This window comes from Mytilus edulis, chromosome 6, assembly GCF_963676685.1.
Source record: "Mytilus edulis chromosome 6, xbMytEdul2.2, whole genome shotgun sequence".
Taxonomy (NCBI): Eukaryota; Metazoa; Mollusca; class Bivalvia; order Mytilida; family Mytilidae; genus Mytilus; species Mytilus edulis.
In genome coordinates, this window is record NC_092349.1 from 5,452,725 (window position 1) to 5,480,468 (window position 27,744).

At 33.2% G+C, this 27,744-nt stretch overlaps 2 protein-coding genes across 3 annotated transcripts; both read right to left on the bottom strand.

Moving 5' to 3' along the window:
* Positions 1 to 140: 140 nt before the first annotated feature.
* LOC139527000 (uncharacterized) lies at positions 141 to 27,744 on the bottom strand. Of its 2 annotated transcripts, none has more exons than XM_071322205.1 (2): positions 27,393 to 27,744; positions 141 to 4,148 (listed from the first exon to the last, which is right to left on the bottom strand). In XM_071322205.1, the coding sequence occupies exon 2, from the start codon at positions 3,954 to 3,956 to the stop codon at positions 1,560 to 1,562; it is 2,397 nt and encodes a 798-aa protein (XP_071178306.1). In that variant the 5' UTR covers positions 3,957 to 4,148; positions 27,393 to 27,744; the 3' UTR covers positions 141 to 1,559. The 2 variants fall into 2 exon arrangements, with proteins under 2 accessions (XP_071178306.1, XP_071178307.1); XM_071322206.1 differs by lacking the exon at positions 27,393 to 27,744 and adding an exon at positions 20,695 to 20,960.
* Positions 9,473 to 10,282, bottom strand: LOC139529022 (uncharacterized). Its single transcript, XM_071325257.1, has one exon. The coding sequence runs from the start codon at positions 10,280 to 10,282 to the stop codon at positions 9,473 to 9,475; it is 810 nt and encodes a 269-aa protein (XP_071181358.1).

The window sequence follows — 27,744 nt, forward strand, 5'->3', positions numbered from 1 at the left end:
GAAATAAGCCTGGTGACCCATTAATTTTATTATTATTTTTTGAAAAGCATTATATAAACTACATTTTGGCAAATTATAAAAAAAATCTATGGATTATAATTTAGACACCCCATCTACCTTAAACTGCTACGTTTAAGAACTTTATTCACGTGTAACCTCGTGAGTAATCAAGGTCGTTAAACACCCCCACCCCTTTAGTACATGTAGCAGTATATTCAACGAAAGTCTATTAAATGAAATATTTTTATCTGATATAGGTTTGGACGGAGAAACCAGTTTGTTTCTTTATTCATACAAAAATAAGAAATTTTGGTTTAGTTGCCATTGAGACAACTCTCTGCAAGAGACCATATGCCACAGAATGCACTAACAATAGGTCACCATACGGCCTTCACCAATGAATAAAACCAACGTTACACTTATGTATTATTCCTTCAAAAATATATTTCGAAAAAAAGAAGGAATTTTGGTATAAAGTTGATTTTTTATAAAGTTGGTAGTATGTGTCTACAGAGGAAGGAGCTTTTACATTTATAAATTACAAATATGAATGTCAACGTAAATTAAATCAGTCTCAGAAATACTTTGTGCAGAATTTATGTTTATTTGAAACCTATGCATTAGTTAACTTATTTTTAAAATTTACAGTACAAAATACCTAAAGCTGTATAAACCTGACATTCTTAGGGTTGGTGTCTAATCAACTTTGGTTAAAACTTTGGAAAATGATAGGTATAAAACTACCAATTAAGGGGAAACAAGGTTCTACATATAACCTACTAAACTGCCATTACTGACACAGAATAAAAATCAATAATATCAATAAATCATAAAAAATAAAAAGAAGATACAAATGCAACAATCAAAATTCATAAATCGATTTAAAAACAATACTCTGCCTCAAAGTTTTAAAGACAAAGAGTAGAAAATATTAACAAAAACATTACATTCTACAAACAGGAGCAACCATTAAACTTTAAAAAGGGGGGTAACGTTGTTGTTTTTTTTGTCTAGCCAGGAATTGTTTTCCGCAAAGCGAGAACATTTTTTTTCGACGCTTTATCAATCAAATTTAATTTTTTCAAAAGTGAACATTAGGTATTGTAAAAATCTGGATTCAGAATATTTTTGTTTTGTCATCTGCTTGACCACAATAAACCCAGCCCCCTTTTTTAAAAAGTGAAGTTTTATTGTAAACTGAGCACGTTATCTTTCGCTGGGTGCATGTATCTGTCTCAATGATGTAAAGCCCAAATCTCCCATTATTCAAAGAGAGAAGAAAAGGATGTTCGCTTAGACATTTCGAAGATAAATATGCAAATTTAATTACCCCTTTTTCTAACCTCAACATAATAATAAATATATTCGTGTCTGTATCCTTACACATATAGTACTTTATGACGGCCTTACAGTAAATGTTTATTTCAAAAATATATATTTTCATATCTTTTGCATCTAGAATAATATAGGACTTTCATTGACACATTATTAATACGGATTCATGCAAACACTCATGATATACCATGAATTGTTCGACATAAATGCATTTAAATCTATTTTCAAATTGTTTGATTGTCATCTTCAATATCACTAAGCATTGATCGTCTTAACGAATGACATGTTAAAGATGTTGCCATGCGCACTTGAGCAAGCCATGGTTTTTCTTTGAACGAATTTGCAATTGTTAAAGATTTGATAGCTCTGTCTCTAGAAGTTGCACCTTTGTGTTTCGATACTTGATCTAGTAAAGGCAGAACATAATCCTCCTCTCGTAATCCGTTCCAGTAAAAGAATGGACGACTCATGTTTTCTGTACTGATGAGGGGAAGCGGAACTGCACCATCGGAGGCTTTTGCTTGAGAAATTAATAAAGCAGACGTCAGTCGCTTTCGCTTACGTGACTTCCGCTCTTGCGTGGTAGCACTTGATTTTTCGGTATGAGTAGGGGATCTAGGTACTTCAGAGATCATCGTTGATGTTTTTGTTTTATCGAGTTTTAAATTAGACAATGTTTTGCTTATTCCTTTATTTGGAGTTTGAAAGAAGTTCTTTGGGTTTTTCATACCGAGGCTAGGCGGGTTGTTTTCTTTGACATCTGTTGTATTATCTGTAAACACATTGTCGTCAGATGTTGTCTGTTGGTCCTTGCGTTTTAAAATTGCGGGAAGCTTCAATAAAGTTCCCTTGCTTTCAGTTTCCTTATCTTCAAGTTTCGACTTTTCAGTCTGATCCGGCTTCTTTGACGTATCGTCAGTGGGCTCTATAGTCTGGTCTTTTGATAAGAGTTGTTTACTTCTGAATGCTGGTTTGGCTGGAGTTCTAATGGATCTTTCGTTTGATTCGTCTATGATTGGAGCTTCGAGAACGCCCTTGAGTTTGCCTAATATCCCTGTTTTCAACGGTTTTGTGGGTTCTGAATCGTCTTCCGAAATGCTTGTAACTGTACCTCGTCTTGCACGACTTATAACAGAACCAGGGGGGCCAGTAGGTTCATTGATTGAACTTATTGACTCTAGTGTTCTCTGTTTTGCACCAATTATTTTTCCTAATGTAGAACCAGGCTTTTTCGGTAAAGCAGATCCCTCGTCTTCTGATTCTTCAATAGTAGACTTAATACCGGTGATAAATCGTGTCCCCATATCAGTTCTATCCAGAACATTGCCCCACTTGGTATTTTTCTGTAGTTTCATATTTTTATAGTTTGTAACTGCTGACATCTGTTTAAAGTATTGTTCAGGATCTTCCTTGTTGATTCCATATACATCTTGAAATACAGACAACGATTTCTTTCGAATGATGCCAAGTTCAGATCGAGGTTTTCCGGTCATTGGGCTATCAGTCACGCCATTGACGACGGGTAGACCAAAACTGACCAGTGGTCCACTAGTAAATGATTTTTTCTTCAAAGATGATCTTGTTGTTCCATACTTTGCGAAACATCTTTCTTTTGCAATGGTAGCCCATTCTTTAACTTTACTTAACGTTTGAACAGATAATGCACCAAATTTACCAACAGAAACCTTTGACCATTGCCTTGTTAGCAGAAACGAGGCGCATGGTTTAACTTTTTGACGCAAGGCGATATTAAGTGGCGCAAGGTCGTTTCCATTTTTAGCCATGACGCAAGTGATATCGTGATTAACCATTAATCGCAAAACACCAAGCTGATTATTTTCAGTTGCTTCGTGCACCGGTGCTTTCTTTGTTTCGATATGTGGCTCGATTCTCATCCATTGTCGGAGGGGATGTTCGCCAATCTGTTCATCTGAACGAATGCCTTGCTTTATAAGCGATCTAGCTAAATCTACGTTTCCATAATGTGCCGCAATAAATAATGCCACTTTCATTTGAAATCGAGCTATGACTTCTTCCGATGATATTTGAGCCATCACTTGAGGAGTAAATCCCATAATACAAAGATTTATAAATTCATTCCATCCATCCCAGTTTTCTAATCGAATCGTTTGGCCTGCCTCTACACCATAGTCGAAGAGCTGGTGGTCATCATACAGTTCTTTCTTGTTATACACAAGACGGAACACCGATACCGGAAGTCCTGATTTCTTAGCACAGAGCGTGCGCAGATCCTCAATTTTCATTAACGGGACAGACAAATCTTTATCAATAATTTCGATATTTTCATCGTTGTACGTACAGTAGATGAACAACACAGGTTTCACTTCTTCCTTTATGATAACCCTGATAGTAGATCCCGCGGGAATACCGAGGTCAGTAAAACACCAAGATTCCTCCAAATCCGCTCCGCCGTAATGGAGCACCAGGATATTTCGATCCTTTTTATTCAACTCATCAATATAAATGTTAAATTTATCCTGAAACAACTTTTTCACATTACCAACTAACGTCCCTATGGGTACATCTAGAGAGCATCGCTCTCCTTCGTATAATCCGAAAACTAACATGGTTGTCTTTCGAATTTTTGCTTTCCTTTTCATAATCTTGATTCTTGACGGACAAATTTTATACAATTTCAAAAACTCCTACGTTGAAAAGATGGCTGCTCCCGGAAAGGTGAACTACCAATATTCAAAATGGAGTTTTGACGATAAGTTTAAAATAAACAATACAATCCGTGCACAACACTTAAAATGCTGACACTGCCGAACTTCACTGAAAATCTGCTATTCCTAAAAAGTAAAAAAGAAAAATTATATTTATAAAAATTTGAAGGTAATAAAATTAATGCATATGTTTATATAGGTTTAAAATGAGGAAACGCGGTCTTTAACTTAAATGTTCTGTGTTGTTAATGTTTGGTTTTGGTAAACAAGAGGCTTTAAAGAGCCTGTGTCGCTCACCTTGGTCTATGTGAATATTGAACAAAGGAAGCAGATGGATTCATGACAAAATTGTGTTTTGGTAATGGTGATGTGTTTGTACATCTTACTTTACTAAACCAATTATCTCTATCTATAATGAGCTTGGCCCAATAGTTTCAGTGGAAAATGTTAACAAAAATTTACAAATTTTATGAAAATTGTTAAAAATTGACAATAAAGGACAATAACTCCTAAGGGGGTCAATTGACAATTTCGGTCATGTTGACTTATTTGAAAATCTTACTTTGCTGAACATTATTGCTGTTTATAGTTTATCTCTATCTATAATAATATTCAAGATAATAACCAAAAACAGCAAAATTTCCTTAAAATTACCGATTCAGGGGCAGCAACCCAACAACGGGTTGTCCGATTCATCTAAAAATTTCAGGGCAGATAGATTTTGACCTGATAAACAATTTACCCCATGTCAGATTTGCTCTAAATGCTTTGGTTTTTGAGTTATAAGCCAAAAACTGCATTTTACCCCTATGTTCTATTTTTAGCCATGGCGGCCATCTTGGTTGGTTGGCCGAGTCACCGGACACATTTTTTGCTCACCTGACCATGTGAGATTTTCTCATCACTTTGCGTCCGTCGTCCGTCGTCGTCGTCGTCTGTTAATTTTTACAAAAACCTTCTTCTCTGAAACTACAGAGCCAAATTAAACCAAACTTGGCCACAATCTTTATTGGGGTATCTATTTTAAAAAATGTGTCCGGTGACCCGGCCAACCAACCAAGATGGCTGCCATGGCTAAAAATAGAACATAGGGGTAAAATGCAGTTTTTGGCTAAAATTTTCAGATGAATCGGACAATCTGTTGTTCGGTTGCTGTTCCTGAATTGGTAATTTTAAGGAAATTTTGCTGTTTTTGGGGCAGGTGAGCTAAAAATAAAGAGCGCATTATAAAAACCCAACGAATTGTTCTACGCGACAATTATATATTACATGTCATGTACACTATCATATAGTGCTGTAGTTTTTTGTTTTTTTTTATTGGATCCTGTTGAATAATCATCTCGTTAGAAAAGAACAACTTCAATGTATATTATTTTCACATAACATCAATACCCTGTGCATGTACGCAGATATTCACATGTTCGTATGTGTCAACCATAAAAAAAAAACTTTCGAACAAAATTGTCTATTAATATTTGTCTGAAAATTTATGACTTCCCTGAGGTTAAGTTATAGTATATGTCAATGGAAATAAAACATTGAAATGATATCATTGTCCAACATATACATTTCAATACTCCCCTTTCATGAGATAAAATTCGTGACACTCCAAAAAATCATGAAATAATGTTTTAATATACACAAAATATAAAGTTGGATAATCTCCCTTTAATAAGACAAAATTTCATATGTAACAATCTATGAAACATAAAAATAATGTTCATCTTGGTGGACAGTATTTCATCTTGGTGGACAGTATTTCATCTTGGTGGACAGTATTTCAACTTTGTGGACAGTGTTTGATTTTGGTGGACATATTTCATCTCGATGGACAATATTTCATCTTTGCGGACAATGTTTGATATTGGTGGATAGTATTTTATCTCGATGGACAATATGTTATCTTAATAGGTGGACAATATTTCATCTTGGTGGACAATGCTTCATCTTGGTAGACAGTATTTCATCTTGGTGGACAGTGTTTGATTTTGGTGGACATATTTTATCTCGATGGACAATATTCCATCTTTGCGGACAATGTTTGATTTTGGTGGACAATATTTTATCTCGATGGGCAATATTCCATCTTTGCGGACAATGTTTGATATTGGTGGATAGTATTTTATCTCGATGGACAATATGTTATCTTAATTGGTGGACAATATTTCATCTTGGTGGACAGTATTTCTTCTTGGTGGACAGTATTTCATCTTGGTGGACAGTGTTTGATTTTGGTGGACATATTTTATCTCGATGGACAATATTCCATCTTTGCGGACAATGTTTGATTTTGGTGGACAATATTTTATCTCAATGGGCAATATTCCATCTTTGCGGACAATGTTTGATATTGGTGGATAGTATTTTATCTCGATGGACAATATGTTATCTTAATTGGTGGACAATATTTCATCTTGGTGGACAGTATTTCTTCTTGGTGGACAGTATTTCATCTTGGTGGACAGTGTTTGATTTTGGTGGACATATTTTATCTCGATGGACAATATTCCATCTTTGCGGACAATGTTTGATTTTGGTGGACATATTTTATCTCGATGGACAATATTTCATCATTGCGGACAATGTTTGATATTGGTGGATAGTATTTTATCTCGATGGACAATATGTTATCTTAATTGGTAGACAATGCTTCATCTTGGTAGACAATATTTGATCTTATTGGACAATATTTGATATTATTGGACAATATTTGATATTGGTGGACAATATTTCATCTCGATGGGCAATATTTTATCTTGTTGGACAATTTTTGATAGGACTATTGCATGCTTTATAGTATTTGCAGTCTTGAAATACAAGTATTTAAACATACGGAACTGGAATGTAAGGAGGGTTAAAGAGGTTTTGTTTCATGTATATTATAAGTCTTTTTGAAAAACGATTTCTGTATCTTAACACATGACATGAAAAAGTTTCAAGTTCCCGAGTCCAGTTATCGTCTTCCAAAACTAAGAATTTTAGCACAATTATTGTCGCTTACCTTAGTGGCGAGAAAAATCCAAATTGTTTTCTCTTTTATAAATATAACATATGTTTACACTTATGAAATTTTATTTTGAATGACGTGAAATGAACACACGAGATGTAATATGCTTGAACTCGTTTGTTTATTAGCTCCTTGAGGTTACGTTGTTATATTTACATTCAGTAGTACCTGATTAACGGATTTGATTATAGAATTAGTAGGAAGTAGATTAATCACAGTATGAAGTGGATTAATAATTAATAATCTGAAGAAAATGAGAGTGGCGGGTCAATAATAATTATGATTCGCTTATATATTATATATAGTCTGATAAGATATAACAACCATGTGTTCATTCCTTAACGTCCAGTGACAAATATGTCATGCATGTTCAGGACAAAATGCAAGCATGGTGCATGATATCTTATGACAAAACAAAAAGTGTCTGGTGAAAAAAAAGAAAACAGCTATAAAACATGTAAAAATATTATTCCCAATAACGACTAGTATATTATATATAAATAGATGTTTGATTTCTGCAACGGGAGACATAATTTTATGCTGAAAGTCGCGAGAAGGTTAATCCTTTAAAATAAACTATTCATAAACACAAAGCTTACAATTCTGTACGGCAAACGCGAATTTCGTCAAAAAAAAGTCTCATTAGTGACGCTCGAATAAAACAAAAGTAATAAGGATATAGAATTTGGACACATAATTGTGTAATGGGAGATAACTAGATAAGACATTTAAATGTTTTTGTTCAATTCAAATATGTTTTTAACGAAAAGAAAATAGGATTTGACACAATTTGTAATAACATAAGAGACTACTTCTTTCAAACGTTGTTGATAGTTGCTTCGTATCCAAGAATATACAGTTAAAACACATATGGGACTTAACAACGCAACTGGAATTTAAATTTGCATTTATGTTATCTTTTACGATGCTACTTTCGTTGATAGTCAAACAATTATTCTGCAATTTGTAGTAATACACAACACACAAGTTACCAAACACTGCTTTTTGTTTACTTCTTCCCCTCGTTTCAACTCTTGCCAGTAGAATTAAAACGCATGTATAACACGCTGGTAGTAGATACAACAAAGCAAATATAAATATATGATATAGTTTCACATTATAAACTAGCGATACGACCCAGCCCAGCTGACCTAGCTTAGCCCCATACAATATTATGACGCGTCCAACCAAATAAGGCTCACACAGTACCTCGACGATAACATCACAAGGTTTACATATGCTAGCATAATTTAGAACAATGAAAGTCGTAAGAGGTCCGAGTCTATACAAATACAGGAGCGAAACAACACCAATCATTATAGAAACGCGACTAATACAACTCACAGTAGACAAACAACCCCGGCAAAAACGCGACACGAGCACTATATACAGAACAGAGAAATAATATCTATAAGAGGACCGATACAACCACTGCTAAAATATGACAGAGATTACCAGAATACAGTACAAGACATGTACAGCCACAATTCAGGGAATACGAGCACAGTGAGGTACAAATGTATCAATTCAAAACAGCACAACGAGAGACCAGCACAATAAAAAAAGTATTAAGAGGACTAAACACGAAGAGTAACGAAACTATTGAGAATTATAAGTCGCAAAGATATGCGCACATGTAAATACTTGAATCTTCTGTTACAGTAGTTCAGCAACTGAATAAACTTTGTTTTCGATTAGGAAACCTATTATGGTTTTATGTAAATAACGGTACGTTTTTACTTTGATAATTTAACATCACTTTAATTATTACATAATCTTATAAAAAAAATCTAAATAATTTTCCATAGTACATGTATTTAAAATCGTGTTCTAACAGAAACCGGAAAATGAGTACATGATACAAGGTCTCTATAGAAATACTACAATGCATATAGTCCTACTGAAACTATCCATAGAGATAATGAGATATAACACAATAAATAAAAATATTTGTTGTAAACATCTAAAGTCCTTATATCATCAAGTCGCCAAAGTATTCTACTTTCTTTCAATTTGATATTCATCTGTATAGCAAATATACAATATCTATATCGAAAAATGATTGTAAGCCCAAAACATAATTTGAGATGATTTAAAAGCTAATATTTAAACAAGCTCACATTTTCCCCATTAGCTTTTATAATCACCGCCCCCATTAGACGTTAACTTTGATTCACATTTAAAAATTAATTTATTCCCTTTTAAAAATAATTTCAACGCGGCTTTCCAAACAGTTATATAATCCAAAATGTTTTCTTCGTTATGTTATTTTATATAATCGAACGAAATTAAGCATGATAATATCATTTAGGTTAAATTGTCCTGAGAATTAATACAGTTATAATGTTAATTTAAACAGCGTATTTTATATTATAGTAGAAACACGACGGGTGTCACATGAAGAGCAGGATCTGCTGAGATCATCCCCATTTTTTGGTGTAGACTAGTGTGTGTTGCTCAGTCTACAATTTTGTTGTTTGTGTACTATTGGTGTGTCTTGTTGTTTGTGTACTATTGGTGTGCCTTGTTGTTTGTGTACTATTGGTGTGTCTTGTTGTTTGTGTACTATTGGTGTGCCTTGTTGTTTGTGTACTATTGGTGTGTCTTGTTGTTTGTGTACTATTGGTGTGTCTTGTTGTTTGTGTACTATTGGTGTGTCTTGTTGTTTGTGTACTATTGGTGTGCCTTTTTGTTTGTGTACTATTGGTGTGCCTTTTTGTTTGTGTACTATTGGTGTGTCTTGTTGTTTGTGTACTATTGGTGTGTCTTGTTGTTTGTGTACTATTGGTGTGTCTTGTTGTTTGTGTACTATTGGTGTGCCTTTTTGTTTGTGTACTATTGGTGTGCCTTTTTGTTTGTGTACTATTGGTGTGTCTTGTTGTTTGTGTACTATTGGTGTGTCTTGTTGTTTGTGTACTATTGGTGTGCCTTTTTGTTTGTGTACTATTGGTGTGTCTTGTTGTTTCTGTACTATTGGTGTGCCTTTTTGTTTGTGTACTATTGGTGTGTCTTGTTGTTTGTGTACTATTGGTGTGTCTTGTTGTTTGTGTACTATTGGTGTGTCTTGTTGTTTGTGTACTATTGGTGTGCCTTTTTGTTTGTGTACTATTGGTGTGTCTTGTTGTTTGTGTACTATTGGTGTGTCTTGTTGTTTGTGTACTATTGGTGTGCCTTTTTGTTTGTGTACTATTGGTGTGTCTTGTTGTTTCTGTACTATTGGTGTGCCTTTTTGGTCTTTTTCTATTTCAGCCATGACGTTGTCAGTTTATTGTCGACTTATGAGTTTTAATATCCCTTTGGTATTATAGTTCGCCTATCCTTTACCAAATATGTAAAATCTGCTCACAAGAGTACAAAAAACCTAGAAAATACTGTCATTTGCTACACTGTTCGGAAACTTAAAAGGGAATGGATAAATATTCAACAATGTTTTGCACATGCGCTAGCTTATACAACATACAAAATTGAGAATCAGTTGACTGTATGTATATCTGATGCAATAATTGGTTCATATATATGAAAAGAAACTAAATTTTCGTCACAAATAACAAAATTTAAGGTTTCAAAGTATGACCCCCATTTATCTCATCTAAAGTATTGAAAAACTTTCTTAGAGTATTACATAATTATCAATCTGAGATAGTTCTTTGAGTAGTAGACGTCATTGTTTAGTGAGAAAAATTGGCAAAAATCAGGTAAATACCAAAATTTACACACATAAAATTTATAAAAATAACAGCGATATAGTTAAAGTATTGTTTTATGTTTAATGAAGTTGAACATTCTACATGTTCACTTTTACTACGAACATTTTTAAAGAGTTTAATAATAACTGCTTTAAAATAGATTAATTAAACAATTAAAAGCCGTTTGTAGGTCTATATGTACTGATCCATACCGCATGCTGTTCTAATTTTTAACCATTCGTATTGGATTAATAAAATCTTGGCTTAGCTGAATGACAATGGGTGATGATTGAAAATAAAAACAAATTCGAATAACTGACGACATAGAACAATTTGTAATTACTGACGAATCAGACAATGCGGCTACAATACATCGACAATATTTAGATTAGAACTGTTGACCATAACCGACCGGTCAGATAAGGCCATCGATCCCATGCATGTGGTTTTCACAACAACAAAAAATAGATTTTTTGTTTCCTTATCTAATATTCTGTTTCTGTCATTTTCTGTACATTCCCAGATTTATTTTATTTTTTATTTTATTGAAAATAGCCAGGATTTTTTACTCCAGACATCAATGATCTTAGCCATGTCTGACGCAATTTGCTGATTTAAAAAAAGAATTAATTCTAAAATTAATTTTTGATTTGTTCTTCCAACTGTTTTGAATTCAAGTACAACCGTCAGTCATATTTAGACGGAAACGGCCGTCTGCTTGTGTAAACAATGATTCCCTTTTATGACTTTTCATCGGAGAGCATGAAAAGGGAGGCTACTGATGAAAGATTCCAAAGACTTAATTTTAGATTTTCTGATTTTACTCTTCGCCAAACGCTTAATGGCTAAACGGGTGCGGTAAGTCATTTGTTAGATTTTGGCCAAGTCGAAGAGTTTCACATTTGTGTTTGCTCCTAGTGCGGTAAGTCGTTTGTTAGATTTTGGCCAAGTCAAAGAGTTTCACTCCTAGTGCGGTAAGTCATTTGTTTAGATTTTGGCCAAGTCAAAGAGTTTCACTCCTAGTGCGGTAAGTCATTTGTTTAGATTTTGGCCAAGTCAAAGAGTTTCACTCCTAGTGCGGTAAGTCATTTGTTTAGATTTTGGCCAAGTCAAAGAGTTTCACTCCTAGTGCGGTAAGTCATTTGTTAGATTTTGGCCAAGTCAAAGAGTTTCACTCCTAGTGCGGTAAGTCATTTGTTTAGATTTTGGCCAAGTCAAAGAGTTTCACTCCTAGTGCGGTAAGTCATTTGTTAGATTTTGGCCAAGTCAAAGGGTTTCACTCCTAGTGCGGTAAGTCATTTGTTTAGATTTTGGCCAAGTCAAAGAGTTTCACTCTTAGTGCGGTAAGTCATTTGTTAGATTTTGGCCAAGTCAAAGAGTTTCACTCCTAGTGCGATAAGTCATTTGTTTAGATTTTGGCCAAGTCAAAGAGTTTCACTCCTAGTGCGGTAAGTCATTTGTTAGATTTTGGCCAAGTCAAAGAGTTTCACTCCTAGTGCGGTAAGTCAATTGTTAGATTTTGGCCAAGTCAAAGAGTTTCACGTTTGTGTTTGCTGCTGATTTCCACAAAAAGTGCGGTTTAAATTAGTTAAAGCAAAGGCGTTTGAACTCAGAGTCAAAATTATATTTGCGGGTAGAGTGAAATATCCATCGGGACTATAAAACATGTCACCTAGCACGTAAATATTCGACTTAGCATGTTGGTCCAGTACAAGCAAGACTTTAAATGGGGTTCATCCCGAATATGCATGTAATATTTGCCACTGAATGTTGAGAAGTCGTAATTACGAATCAATTAATTTAAATCTAGTACGTCAAGATGATTTTTATTGAAAAACAAAACATAGTGCTTGACTGAACTGATAAAATGACAAACGTGTGCATATTCTCCATAACTGGTTTAACACCAAATCTTGGTCAAAAAGAGTATTACTATAAAATTGAGGAGATGTGATGATTGCCAATAAACAACTATATACCAAATGAAATGAAGTGGAAGTAAGCTTTTATAGGCCATCGTATGGACTTCAAAAGTGAGAAAAAAAACCAATATCGTATATAGCGGACTTTAAAAGGCTCAGACATAAATATATGAAATGATTCACACCAGAAAACTAACGGCCTAATTTTTAACAAAGAAATATACGAAAAACAAATATGACAGACATATATTTGTCAAATTAATTTTTATATTTGTAACCGAAAAGTTTATTTATGGAATAAATTTTATACAAACTAAAAATAGCGTACTTTTAATTAAAATTAGTCCCTTTGATACAATATTTAGAAGGAACAAACCAAAACTAATCAAACAGTAGAGTGAATTCGCCTTTATCAAACCACAGGAATATAACTGTTTTCAAATAAAGAATTTAGAGTATAAATAAATGTTAACAAGGTCTATCATTCCAGTGTAAATTTTAATAATAATAAAAACAAGTGCTTAATATAGCGAGAAGTCATGTATCCATCCTTAGTTCACTTTAAAGCGCGGGAAATGTATTTTTCATCAGCAAATCATTTACTTTATGATATTATGTGACAGTTAATCCCGACTGAAAACTCAGATAATAGATGTATGGTGATTTTTTTAAGTTTATACACCTGAAAGATCAGGAATCTGTACAAAAGTTCATTATTAACTTACAAAATAACGGCTTGATGCGCTGACGTTTCGATGAAAAAAAGAACAATCTCCCAGAAGATTACTCGCAGTTTCAGAATAAACACTTTTATCCTGCAATTAGCCATCTATTGTACAAATAACAGGTATACAAATAAATTTTAGTTTTATTTGTACTACGTGTACAAATAAAGTCCCTTGTACCACACTTCTACGTTGAGCAAGCGGTAATATGAATATTTCTGTTTCCAAACCAGTACATTTTGGGGTCCTCTTCGCGTTTCAACGATGTCGATTTCTTTGAGAAATTAAAGACAATGATTTTGATTTTAATAACTAGTTTCAAGTGTTGGGAGTAATTTAAGGATAAAAACAATATATGTACATCGTCGAAAAATATAAAAGTTATTTGTAATCGCTACGACACAGGAGAAAAGCTCGGCAGAACCTCGCTTTTCGTCATGTTTCTAAAGCTCATACAAATAAATTATATATTTTTCGACAACATTCATATATTGTATATCTACTCTAATATATCAGGAAATTAAGCAAGCAACAATCAATCAATCAATTAATCGATCTATATCATGACACATAGATCATATACTTAATATTTTAAAATAGAACAAATGATTAACCAAATCTACAATCTTAGAATTAATAACATGTAAAAACTATTTGATGACTTTATTCATGAAAACACCTGCTTTTTGACTTCTCACGTCAAAAAATGCAATTAGTCTTAAATACATTTAACTATTGTTAATTAAAGGATTTAACTTAATATGTCATATCATGCATTTTGTATTTAAATGCTATCAGATTTAAAGGACAAATATATGGACTTAGATTGCATGCGGTATTTAAATTTTATAAGAATATCAAAATTCGATCAGTTTTACGATATGTATTTAAACATACTTATCATTGTATAGTCGTTGATTATTTGTAAGGATAAGGTCATTGATATATTCAAAACAGATTTTTGAACAAGTTAAATGTTTAAGGACAGTTATTTCTAAAAACCAGACAAGGTCCATTAAAATGGTAAAATTAAATAACGCACGGATTTTATGGTTTCATTTCATTTAGTTACCGGACAGGTTCAACTAAAAAATATGAAACAATTTGTTTTAAATGTCTTCGATCGTCCTGTGGTATGCTTTTTCTAACCCTTATAATTCAGTAGTTATGGTTGCAGTCTTGTAATTGACTGCTCCATAGGCTTACATGCAAAACAGCTGATCTTTGAAAATAAAAAAAATAAAAAATGCTACATAGAATTTTTTTTTCATGTTCATATCATGTATGTACTAATGTGAAATTGTGATTTAATCCAAAAAAAAAAAGGGTCTTGCCACGAAGAATAAAAAGTTACGTAATCCTGAAGTCAAAACATTTTTTTCTACTTTCTGTTTGCTATTTTTACTAGGCCGCACCACTTCCAGTAAACATGATATCCTTCCACTTTCCTGGATTGATATCCTCCAAAAGATGCAAGATATTTTTAAAGTCTATATATATGTTTCAATTCAGCATAAACCTATAATCAAACAGAAAAAATTTAGTTCAGAAAAAAATTCAGAAAAAAATGCACTATTTTGTTTCCCTCCATGCACCGGAAACTGGAGTTGTAATACAAGACTGGTACCTATAATATACTACTGCTCTACTATGGCTCGCTAGTGGGAGAGACGATGACGGGGATGGACCGAAGTATTCGCGTTATGTTTATGATATCCTTAAAATGGCATTAAATTCTATTGTAATTTCAATAGTTCTCCCCCTTTCGTATATGCGTTCTATACATGTACAATTTATACCCCCACTAATACAGGCATTTGTTTCTATCCATGGGTAGGTCGACTATCCCTTCCCATGGATAGAAACACTTGCCCGTGCTCATTAACCTGTATAATCCAACATTAATTTCCGCTCACTTCTATATCAATTCATTTGACGCTTATCGTAAGAGGGGACTAATTATTCCGAGTTTGTCTCACATGAGATATCTCAACAACAATGCTAGATTTACTATTTGTGTTTATATTATATTCCAAAACTGTGATAATATCAGTGGTTTCCCTCCCCGGACTATGGGTAACCCCTTATATGTCAAAGATAACTGTACCTTATACACGTATACATGAAATATTGATATTGAAAAAGACAGACACGCCTAAAGACCCAATTAAATAAAAAGAATCTTTAATTTTACTATCGTCAACATTTAACTTATGATTCTAAAGACGTTTCTTTTTTACATGACAGTTTTTAGCGATATGTTTTTAAAAATTTACCAGAAGGCAAGATGATTTTTTTTTTTAAAAGAAAACGATATATATGGCCAAAAGAAAACAATAACAGAATACATATATATCAGTTCATTTATATGAAAAGAAAACTAGCGATTGACCACGACAAATCTCAATTTTTAAATGTACTTTGAGGGTCCTAAACATTTTAGTATATCCAGCAGGAAATATTACAAGCATATCAGAACAGCATGTACGGACAAACAAAATTGGAATGGAAATGGGGTATGTGTCAAAGGGACAACAACCCGACAAGAGAGCAGAAAACAGCTGAAGGCCATTTAAGTTCTATGTTATTTTAATTTATGGGTATGTATATTTTGAAATTTTCTTCAAATACGATATCTTAGGGAGCTACCATTTTAATTTATTTTAATTTATTTTTTTAGCTGTAATCTCTGTCCTGCCTTTTTATTTTTCACTCTGTTCGGTCCTGCCTTTTTTTTTTTTTTTTTAGTTTATCCGGTATTTTTTTTACCTAAATGTCGTCCTGGCTTTTCTTTTTGTAAGTGTCTCATCCTGCCTTTTTTTTTTACTCAAAACTCCTGTCCTGCCTATTTTTTTCAAATTTCATCCTAGCCCCCCCCCCCCCCCCCCCCCCCCCAAATCAAATGGTAGCTCCCTTACATCATATTTTTTTCTAATTTAAGTACAATATCAAAGTCCTCCGTAATTTCCCATACCTTCTAATCTATGTGAAATATATCAGTTATGCAGATAGAAAGGTCACACGTACAGATCTTATTTGTTAAAAAAAGTAATTCACCAGTTTATAAATGTTTCTTAACAGTTGTTTGCGCTTATATTAAGAATGTTTACTTTGATTTTTCGAGATGTGGAATATCAGAACCTCAAAGAGTAATATGACGTCAGTAAACTTCAAAACACCTCTGTCATTTGATGTCAAAATGTAATGCAAATTTATAAAGAACACTGTCACACTATATAGGTTTCCCTATTTAGAAATAAAGGACTACGAAAATTAACAGTTCTCAGACCAACACTCGTCAAGTGTCCGTTTTGTTAAAAGCTTATAACCGCATAACACACACTTCAAATATGTCTACAGGTGAACCAATTGAAAAGACGTACATTAAAGTTTCATTATATTAATTACAAACTGTACTGGCACATTTATACTTTAATATCATATACTAGTATACAAACTTAAGGAAAACATTTCATATTATCTTCTTATAATATAAGATCTAATAAGAATAGACAGCTAAAGAAATGCTATATTGCCAATATAGCCTTTAGACTGGTGTGAAGAGTTGTCTCATTGGCAATCATCCCACATCTTCTTTTTTATATTTAGAAAATCAAAACTTGTTGAAAATAGCTTTGCCTAAAAGATTATCAACTTTTTTTTTTTTTTATTCCGTAACTGCGAATTCGCAAAAAAATGTATAACATTTGAAATCACCTTAAAGCATTTATTAAAAAAAAATATACGATCTATATATACTCACAAAATATAAGTCTTATTCAGTAGTGACCAACAACTTCAAGTGAATGTTTGGTTTAGAGATTATAAATAAAACCCCAAAAGTGACTTGACATAAAGGAGCATTAACACGGACATTAAAACTACATAATAACGCTTTAAACTTCGCAACCACCATACATGTCACGCTTAAATCGATTAAAGATTGATTATAGAATTAAAAGGATAGAAATGCAAAGTTATAAGATAAACATATCGCAAGGTCAAAACGTCTAACATTTTGTCTTTTAGAATAATGCTTACAAGTAGAGGTCGAATCTCACTTGTATCACACTGAGTTCAATTGAGAAATAAGATTTAGTAGTTTGATTTAGGATTTCATTTACGGTTATAAACGGAAGATAACAAACAGCATGGTTATTTATTATGAAGAAAGGGAGATAATTATGATAAACGTCAATGAGACAGCCATCCAACCACACCAAATTATTTTCAAGTGTTTAAATATTTTTTTCTTTACCTGACCAGTGACAATACAATATACCGATCAATGACTAAATTAATATCCATTCATTTCATCTTACCCCCCCCCCCCCTCCCCCCAAAAAAAAGAATACAATATCAAGATACATCTTATATAACTGTAGCTCTTATGTCCTTACGTTATGTTGGACTATTTGCGGACCATATAAGCTGTATTAGTCTAAATGACTGTCTGACAAATTTGGCTCGTTTTCTATCAAACTTATTAAACCCAGTCTTATGGCAGACGATCTGATAAAAATCAAAACAATACTCTGGTCATTAACATTAACGACTTATACCAGCAGTTTATCATGTCGTTAAGGTTGATTTTCAGATACTGTACACCACATCTTCTTTTATTCATATGAACTCTGGCTCAGCTAAGAAACTGAACTTTTGCTGAAAGTTATATGAGGGTCTTCATGGGGTATACAGAATAAGGAGTAATAATTGACAAAAGGTTAGGAGAAAAAAAATTAAAAATATAAAGACTAGAGAAAATAGGCCAAAAAATACAAAATAGTAAATAATGGGTAGGGGGTGCTTAAATATAATAAACAGAACATGGACACAATAATTAAAGAATAGAGAAAACTGTAGAAAACAAAGAAGTGAAGAACCCCAATTTGGACCCCCTATATTGGTTTCCGATGTTCGGTTAATTTCTACATTTCTTTCAAACTCTAACCAAGCTGTTTGTTTGGTTGTAAAAATGTCAAAACTTATAATCCGACAGTGGAAGAATAGCGCTGTGATTCTTATTTCTTCGAATGACTTAATAAATGCAATCTTTTTTATAAGTTAAAGGTTAAAAAAACAAACAGAATGAGATCAAGTTGTTTTTCTTTTTTCATTTGAAAAGTGTTTTAGTGCAATTAGTTTTAAGAGACTGTTAACCATTTCATCATAAACTATTGAAGTACAATGGACAGGCATAAACTTTTCTTTTACTGTCAGTAATTTAAAAACTTACACAAAATAGTATTCCCAAAACCAAAGCCAGGATGTTATTGGAACAACGGTACGTATAAGTACTTTTTAATTGCCTGGGATTTATTCTTCTTCCAATGTAAAAAGTACGATAATTCTACAGCAGAATTCTTGTATTCAATGTTGGTGAACCCACTACGCGCGTTATTCAGTACGTGTGCACCAAATTTTTAATGTTATTTCTTCATAGACTGAAAAGATATTACAGTCATTCCTTAATTGTTTTGACTTCTCTTTGTTATTAATTATGACAAAAACTATGTTTCCTAAGAACAGTAGCAGTTATGGCTCCAGCATGGTCAAACCCGAATTACGGCTTTGAAGAGTTTTCGACTTGACGATCACAGGCACTTGTCTTAGATTTGTTCCCCTTTATACCTTAATATAACACGTTATATTTAGGTATATATAGGGAAAAAAATTCTGAGACAAGTGCCTGTGCTGACGCCGTCTCATTTATTATAAAAGGACCCGTGAAATTTAACCAAGTTCAAAAGTTGTTATGTAGATTACCACTGGTGTCATATTTGATAACGATTGTCATTGTGACCTGATGCATTTTTTGAACGTGTCCTTCTGGAGGCTAGCCGTGTTTTCGGCTGCAGTAATGGTTCGGTCAGATGTTTTTAACTAGTTAGGTCAAAGAGGTCTGTATATTTCCCACTTTTAATTTTCAAATTAAATATACAACAAAACTTTGTTAGCCAATGAATAAAAAACGTATGGGCACTTTACACTAAAAACTTTAAATCTGAAAATTGACCCCCTTGACAGCTACGTCATGACTGTTAGTATCATCATTTAGTCGTAAACAAAACCTATTAAATACTAATATTTTATCTAAGAACAAATATCCTTGTCCATTAAACGGTATTTACGGAACCAATCAATTGATTTCTAGTAAGTTAATCACATCCATGTCATTCGATAACAACAGGAAGAAATTCTCTTAAAACCCTTTGATAAAATTTATCATGAAAGATAATTTTATGAAATGGATTTTCTGCAGTTAATTATAAATAAAGGGATATCGTGCATAATGACTGGTCATACAACAAATTTCATGACAGAAGCCTTTAAAAAGTAAGCAAGTGGGTTTAAGGGAGGACCGGGCAGGGGCCATGTCCCCACAGGCCACACAAATAAGTAGCTGCATAAATGTTTAAAGCATGATATACATGTATATACTTTTTACAAGTCCGATTCCTAGCGTTGTCTTGCCGGCGCTCTTTTTTATAATCCTGGATCATCATCATCCTCACCTACATGTATGTTGTAATAATGTTGTGGTGCACTTATCTTACTATTGTCTTGTGCATATTCGACTTAATACATGTGATATAATTCAACTGATTTTGTCTTAAGGAGGAAATTTGCTTTAATTTATGTTCCGTATTAATTTTTATTTGCAATTATTACGAGTTCGATGTGGTAAATTATAATAATCATTTTATCATTGATACGCATATTTTCGTCAGTTTGCTTCAATAGAAATAAATTGTTTTTTTTTTTTTTATGTCCAGTGGACAATATCTCATACATGTTTTTGACGTTGAGCATTAAAAATACGAATGGTTTGTCGACTAGGATTAAGTGCCGGGGAAATATGCCGCAACTGCAAAATGAGGGAATGCATGGATCGGCTTTTCTTAATTGATTCTTAAACTTTTAATTTTGCTTCCAAAACTTTCCATCATGCGGTTGCCGTACCAGCTGGTACAATTAATGAATCATCTTGTAATTAAAAATTGGTATTTTACATAAAATATTAGTAATATAATGTACTTCTTGTGAAATGAACTGCTCGAAATTATTTACAGTGCGAGATTGTTTGTTTAAATCATAATGGTTGCCAATATTCATTTTTACAAATATTCAAAGAACAAAAGACAGATAGATGTGGAGTTATGATAAAGATTAATATTTTTTTACTCACGGATTCAGACAGAAACAGTCCGGTCTTGTTCCAAGTAAAATTAAAACGCTAGTGACTCTATTTCAAGATTTTTTTTAACAAATATACCAAATACAAAAGATAGATATAAAATCTGATATGAAATCATGATAAAAAAAACTTACGGTTTCGGACAGAAACAGTCCGGTCTTGTTCCAAGTAAAGTTAAAACGCTAATGACTCTATTTCAAGATTAAATAAATGTTAATATTCATGACAACTAATTGGTAAATATTGTTATATACCGCATTTAAATAGGTTTAAATCCCAGTTTCAATGTTTAATTTTCATTCATTACAAAAATATTGTAAAATACAGTTAGAAAATGTCACCTTATAATAAGGCATTAAATTGTCACTGATTCCGACAATCAATACAACGCAATTTTAAGTAATGGATATATTTACTGTACAGTCTGGTTTTAGAACAATCAGATCTACTCAACGATCTTGGACAGACGAGATTTTGAAATTTTAATTTACTAATTGTCATCGGTTTAAATTGAAATTAATTGGATGTTGACATAAATTGTTAAGTATAACTTGTCACATAAATTTTACATTAGTATGATTTCAGTTTTAACAAAAATGTTTTTTATCCTTTTCTCCACAGGTTCTTGTCTCTAAAAAAAACCAGTCTATATACTTTTCTTATCAAAGACAGGGGCGGATCCAGCCATTTTAAAAAGGGGGGTTTCCAACCCAGGACAAAGGGGGGTTCCAACTATATGTCCCCATTCAAATACATTGATCGGCCAAAAAGGGGGGTTTCAACCCCTGGATACCCCCCCCCCCCCTGGATCCGCAAATGAAAGAGTATAGGTATTTTATTCTGAGAGATGTGCCTGTGATTTTATTCCCACACTTTACACACAGTTAATTCTGTTACTATCTGTAAGAAATGTTAAAGAATTAAAATAACTCATGGGTAAATACCTGTAAGATATGTTATGCTATTGTTTCGGAAAAAGGGAGAAGGTTTGGTACCATTAAAACGTTTAATCCCGCTGCAAATGTATGCACCTGTCCTATGTCAGCAATCTGATGTACAGTAGCTGTCGCTTGTTAATGTAATTTATACGTGTTTCTCGTTTCTCGTTTTTTTTTTTTAAAGATTTGACCGTTGGTTTTCCCGTTTGAATGGTTTTACAATAGTAATTGTATGGTTTTTTTTTCTGTACAAACTTTTTTTTCGCCTGTGGCGAAAAACAATCTATTTTTTTCGCGACAAGTCGAAAACAATTTTTTTCTTTCAATTTTAGCATTACATATAGTGGCAGCTGAGGGTGTAACAAACAATTTTTTTTTTCAGAATTCAAAAAAAAATATTTTTTTCTCCAAAAACTGGAAACAAACTTTTTTTTCCAAATGTGTATCTGTTTATCCTATGAGCTGTATTTTGAGTACGGAATAAAGAATTATTATATACTTATATAAGTAGTAGAAACAACTGAAAAAAAGGAAAATCACTCTCGTTTTTAGAAACGTATAATTATATTTTAGAAACAAAATTATAAAATACAAGAACTATTGTAATGTGTAACCAGGCGTTTCTGTTTCAAGTTGTCCACAAACAATACGGTAACAGTTATACTAAAAACAAAAAAATGGCATATCATCACCAAATTATATATTTTCATAAACCATATGCGAGCCTATCTCCCACCTTGCAATGCAGCACCGCCTAAGTTGGTGGCTTTTGCTGTTAAGCTAAATATCCAACACATTGCCAATTTGTTTAAGAAACTTTTTTATGTTGGTGTGTGCCTGAGAAGAAGGGAAACACTGTTAAACGTATATTTTTATATTTTTATATCTTATATATGTGTGTAGCTCTGAACTTCAAGATGTTCAAAGCTACCTTTTCGTTTCTTTGTATGTACTATACTAGACTTTAGTTTGTCTCTTTTTGTCATTGTCTTATTTTCTAATTTTAGTTTCTTGTGTATAATTAGGAGTTTTGTGTGACGTCCATTATCACTGAACTAGTATACATATTTACTTAGGGGCCAGTTGAAGGACGCCTCCGGGTTCGAGAGTTTCTCGCTACATTGATGACCCATTGGTGGCCTTCGGCTGTTGTCTGATCTATGGTCGGGTTGTCACTTTGACATATTCCCAATTTCAATCTCAATTTGATTAATAATGTCTCGTATTGAACTATGCTCCTTGTGAGCCAATTTGATGGAAATTAAGCATCTTCTTCTATAAAAAGGGCATACAAAATGAAAAGAATAAAACAATCAAGGCCTCTGCTTCCAGACCCTCACGTGAGACATTTTTCCGCGTTTTTTTCCTGCCCCTACCTCTGTTTTGTATGCCATTAAAGCAACGTCACTGCTGTTTCGGAGTTTGATTATATTTCTGCCGAAATATCTCATTGCGGATGATGAAATTCTGTCGACGAATCCGTTTCAGCCAAACATAATTCACGGAATTCACTCGAGTTTGTTTTCAGTTCGGTTGGTCTGGTTTGTATATACATGTAATGTTATATAAAAAAAGAGAGAGACAAACAGTATCAAAGGGTAATTCAAACTCAAAAGTCGAAAGCGAACTGAAAAGGCCATGACAAGAGCAATATAACCGATAGAAAGGCTAAGAACATTTACAGTTAACAAATCACAACAAAGAAAACTGAAGATTGAGCAAACTAAAACCCATCAAAACCGAGTCCGATCTCGGGTGCTCCGGGAGCATTTATAAGCATATATAATTCGGTAAGGGAGCTACCATTTAATTTTTATGGGGGGGGCTAGGATGAAAAATTTTGTCCTGCTTTTTTTTTTAGTTGTAATCCTTGTCCTGCCTTTTTAGTTTTTACTCTATTTGGTACTGCCTTTTTTTTTACTAGTTTATCCTGACTTTTTTACACAAATTGTCATCCTGCTTTTTTTTTTACCAAGTTGCTCATCCTGCCTTTTTTTTTACTCAAAACTCCTGTCCTGCCTATTTTTTTCAAATTTCATCCTAGCCCCCCCCCCCATAAAAATCAAATGGTAGCTCCCTAAGTCAAATTTGAGGTAAAATGAAGACGGGAATATGGTTACAACTGTTGTGAAACAAATATTCCAAACGGTCAGCTGACTTGCGATAACGTGTATAAAATTTCCAAACTGGCGATTTCAACTTCACCACTTGAAAGTCTTGGTTCAAATTTGATTTACAAGTTAACTACAATAATATAATTATGTTGCCTGTTATTTGAATAGAAAGAAAGATATGAATGAGTTGATTAAACCTTACAGTCATATAAAATAACAATTTGATTTTGACTTTGAATTTATAATAAGTGATTATTAGGTTACAGCGTACTTAATATCTAAAATATTCTTTAAATCGCATGAAGCTATACAAATCATAGAAAAAAATATCAAAGGATTACACCGACTTGTAATTATATTTCAAACTTTAAAAACTTCAAATAATTACACTTGAAAAAAATGTATACAACTTTTAACGTTTCAAACCTAGAGATAAAGAATTTTAAACATGTCATCCGAATTTAAATTTGAAGACTGTAAATAATAATCTAAGGTATTCGATTTTTCATCTCAAGTATTATCAAATATTGATTGATTGATTATTAAAGCAAGGTCGTGGAAATATCGGAATATAAAAGGTATTCTATTGAGAATTGTTTTCAACAACCGATACACCTTAATGGGACGTTTCAAGTGTTTAAAACTCGTATTTCTTATCAAATACAATTTATATATTTAAATGCTTTTGAGATTTATAGATCTTGAATAGATCTACACGAATAAAGTGCTTCATGTCAGATTATTCATGATAAATTGAAGTTCGTTTTGTACAAATATATATTTCAATCATCTGATATTTCTATGCGGGTAGCGTATATATATATTGTCCTATATTAAGCTTCTGTGTATTTGCCTTATCCTATATACCATCTAATATAATAGTACATGCATGCACTATTTGCTTAACGAGTATTAACCCTTGTCTTATCCAATTCCAGTAAAATATATTCTATATCATCTTGCTCAATAAACTATCTAGATGCGGATTCAGGAGTTTAAAAAGAGAGAGGCAACTAGACAAAATTAGGAGTTATACATTAACCACATATGTACAGAGCTCCATACGGAGGAATCCCAGTGCCCCTCAAAAAGGTGAACAAAAACTATATTTTAGTATTTAAATGTAAACCTAGAAATTTCACTAATTTTATCGCGTGGTTGTCCATTAACACATGCGTTTTTATTATCATGTAAGTTATAGTCTGCTGACTTCAAAACTTATCTATGTCCAGGGTTATTTAGAGGTTAATGTATATATCTATGGAGTCTGAACACATATCTTAGTCAGGAAAGTCTGCTGATCTCGGAAAACCGGTTCAATTTGTGTTGTCGTTGCAACTTCCGAAGCAGGGTTGTCGTCGACTGTCTGAACTTTTCCGACGTACTGTGTTAAAAACCAGTTCATGAACGTCGGTCATGCTTTGAAGTTTGTTGTCGTTGTTATTTTGTGTGGGTGTTGATTCATTGACGTAAACCAAAATCGTTCTTTCAATGTTTAAATTTTCAAAACAGCAGATAGATAATTCATACAGAATTCACAAACGCGAAAGTATCTCAGAAACCTTTCTATTACCTGGGTCGTGTTCAATATCGTAGCGGCTACGTAGATTTATGACTATCGAACGTGAAGCTAGAAGGCTAGCTACTCGTTCAATAGTCATAAATCAACATAGCAGCTAGGCTAGCTACTCATTCAATAGTCATAAATCTACGTAGCACTACGTAGCCGCTACGTAGCACTACGTAGCCGCTACGTAGCACTACGTAGCTGCTACATAGCTGCTACGCCGGATATTGAACTCAACCCAGCTGTCGTCCGAGATTGTTTTGACATATATTAGCCAATTAAAATCCTTGGTAGGACCAACAGACGTCATGGCAATCTTGCGTACTTTCAGACCTCTACGCTAACTCTATAATATTTTCTAATTTCTAGAACTGTATGTTTTTTATGTTTTTTTTTAACAATTATCAAAACTTACATAATAAACAATACAATAAATTATTTATACACGTGTAGCGAAAGTGTCCGTTTGGATATATTTCTCATGTAAAGTCTGTGTTGACATTTTTATGTATTACTGAATAAATGTCTTTAGACACTTACATTTTTTGTGTACTTTACCACATTTCTATTCTTCATGAGAGATAGGTTTAATTAACGTCCTATGAAACCTCTTCAAAACTAACAAATTGTCAATAATAGCTTTGAGTTTCCGGATCAAACAAAGCATCAAATTGCCTGTTTAAATCAATTTTGAACATTCTAGATACGACCTAACTTAGTATTTCCAAACGCAATCAAGTAGCAAAGTAAAGTTCCTGCAACCAATATGCAATACATCAAATTAATCAATTTCCTAGCATTTATTTTAAAGTGAGGTATTTAAATCAGTGCAATGCGCTTGTCATAATACATGTAACCTCGTCTGTTTCCTTGAAGTTTTATTGGAAATTGTTGAATTCAAGTAGTTCAAGCAAAAAAGGTTTTAATATACCAAATGTTAATGACATCCAGACACATGAGTTGAAGACAAGCATAAGACGAACAGAAGACAAAAACATCAAGTCAAAACCATACAAGAAAACAAAACAAAAACCATAAGTCAAAAACATACAAGAAAACAAAACAAAAACCATATGTCAAAAACAAACAAGAAGACAAAAACTATGTCAAAGACAGGCAAGAAGACAAAAACCAGTAGCCGAAGACAAAACCATGGCAAAGACATGCAAAAAGACCTAAACCATTTCAAAGACGAACAAGAACACAAAAAAACATAGGCAGAAGACAAAAACCATTTCAAAGACGAGCAAGAAGACAATTTTATACGATTGTCAAAAACAAACAAGAAAACAAAAACCATTAGTCCTCAAAGACAAGCAGACGACAAACAGACAAAACTACGGCCCCCAAAAAAAACCAACAAACGAATCAGCACAATCCTACACAGAAATCAAATAATGAAACTGTGACTACATAGTACAAACTCCGTACAAATGGTACAGTGATTATTTCCGTTCCGGAACTATTTTCTTTTACTACATGTATATGCGGATCGGAGCTGCCGGGAAGTTTCCACATTGTAAAACTAAAGTGCTCAGGATGGACAGTAGGTCTTGTTATTGTATTATAAAAAGAGAATGGAAACAGGGAACAAGGAGACAACAACCAGACGAAAGAGCAAAAACATCCCATGCGAACAATTGGGCTTCAGCACAGTGAGAAAATCACGCACATGAAGGCGGGCCTCAGCTGTCCTCCAAAAATGGTCTTAGTTCAGCGAAAATTGACGTCACACAAAATTCCGAAACATATAAATGATCTAAAATAAAAATGAAAAATACAAGACTGAATGCCAGGGACTCTGTACGTGTGCCTTGCGCAAAATGCAACGGGGTAAATCGACGTTACGTGTTTTGGGAGATATCAACACTTCCCCTATACCTCTAGCCAATGTAGAATAAACAAACACACATCTATACGCACGATGCAACTTGGTTTTAAAGAATTCAGAGTCCATTGTTAGAATTGGTAACAAGAAACTTAGCAAAATGACAATGATGTATGTACTAGTATAAAACTGAAACTTCTAACAGATAAAACTGTTGAATCCAGCGATTCATGTCTGAAAGGATTACATGTAAAACAAAAGCCCGATGTAACCGAAAGCCATCGAATTTGAAATGCTTTAGGTTTATTTTCAAAGTTGCGTCACCTCTCTCCCAAAACGGCAATAAAACATTTATACTGAACCATATTTACTGAGTTTAACTTACTTTAAGTTTTTGACCGTCTGCGTTGCCGTAGCAACCACTTTTTTCTTTTGAAAAAATCCATTTTGAATTAAATGTCTGAATTATGAATATAAACTTCTTATAAATTTTAATTCATCCCATTGCGTTTCGGCTCCCAATAACTAATTAAACCAGTTGATCAAATCGAACTCTTGTTAACAAAAAGCCAGTTGCTATACGAACGCTTTGACATTCGACCTTTTGTACATCTCGGTATTGTTCTGTTCATTGTTTTATCGTGAAACAGGTCATCCATTCCATTGAAGAAGAGGTTAAGAATTATCTTTTAAATAAACAGTTTACATTTAAATGGCAATTCATCTGAATTAAAATT

Excerpts from the sequence above, each read along its gene's own strand:
- LOC139527000 (XM_071322205.1), bottom strand. The coding sequence starts at position 3,956 with ATGAAAAGGAAAGCAAAAATTCGAAAGACAACCATGTTAGTTTTCGGA.
- LOC139529022 (XM_071325257.1), bottom strand. The coding sequence starts at position 10,282 with ATGGCTGAAATAGAAAAAGACCAAAAAGGCACACCAATAGTACAGAAA.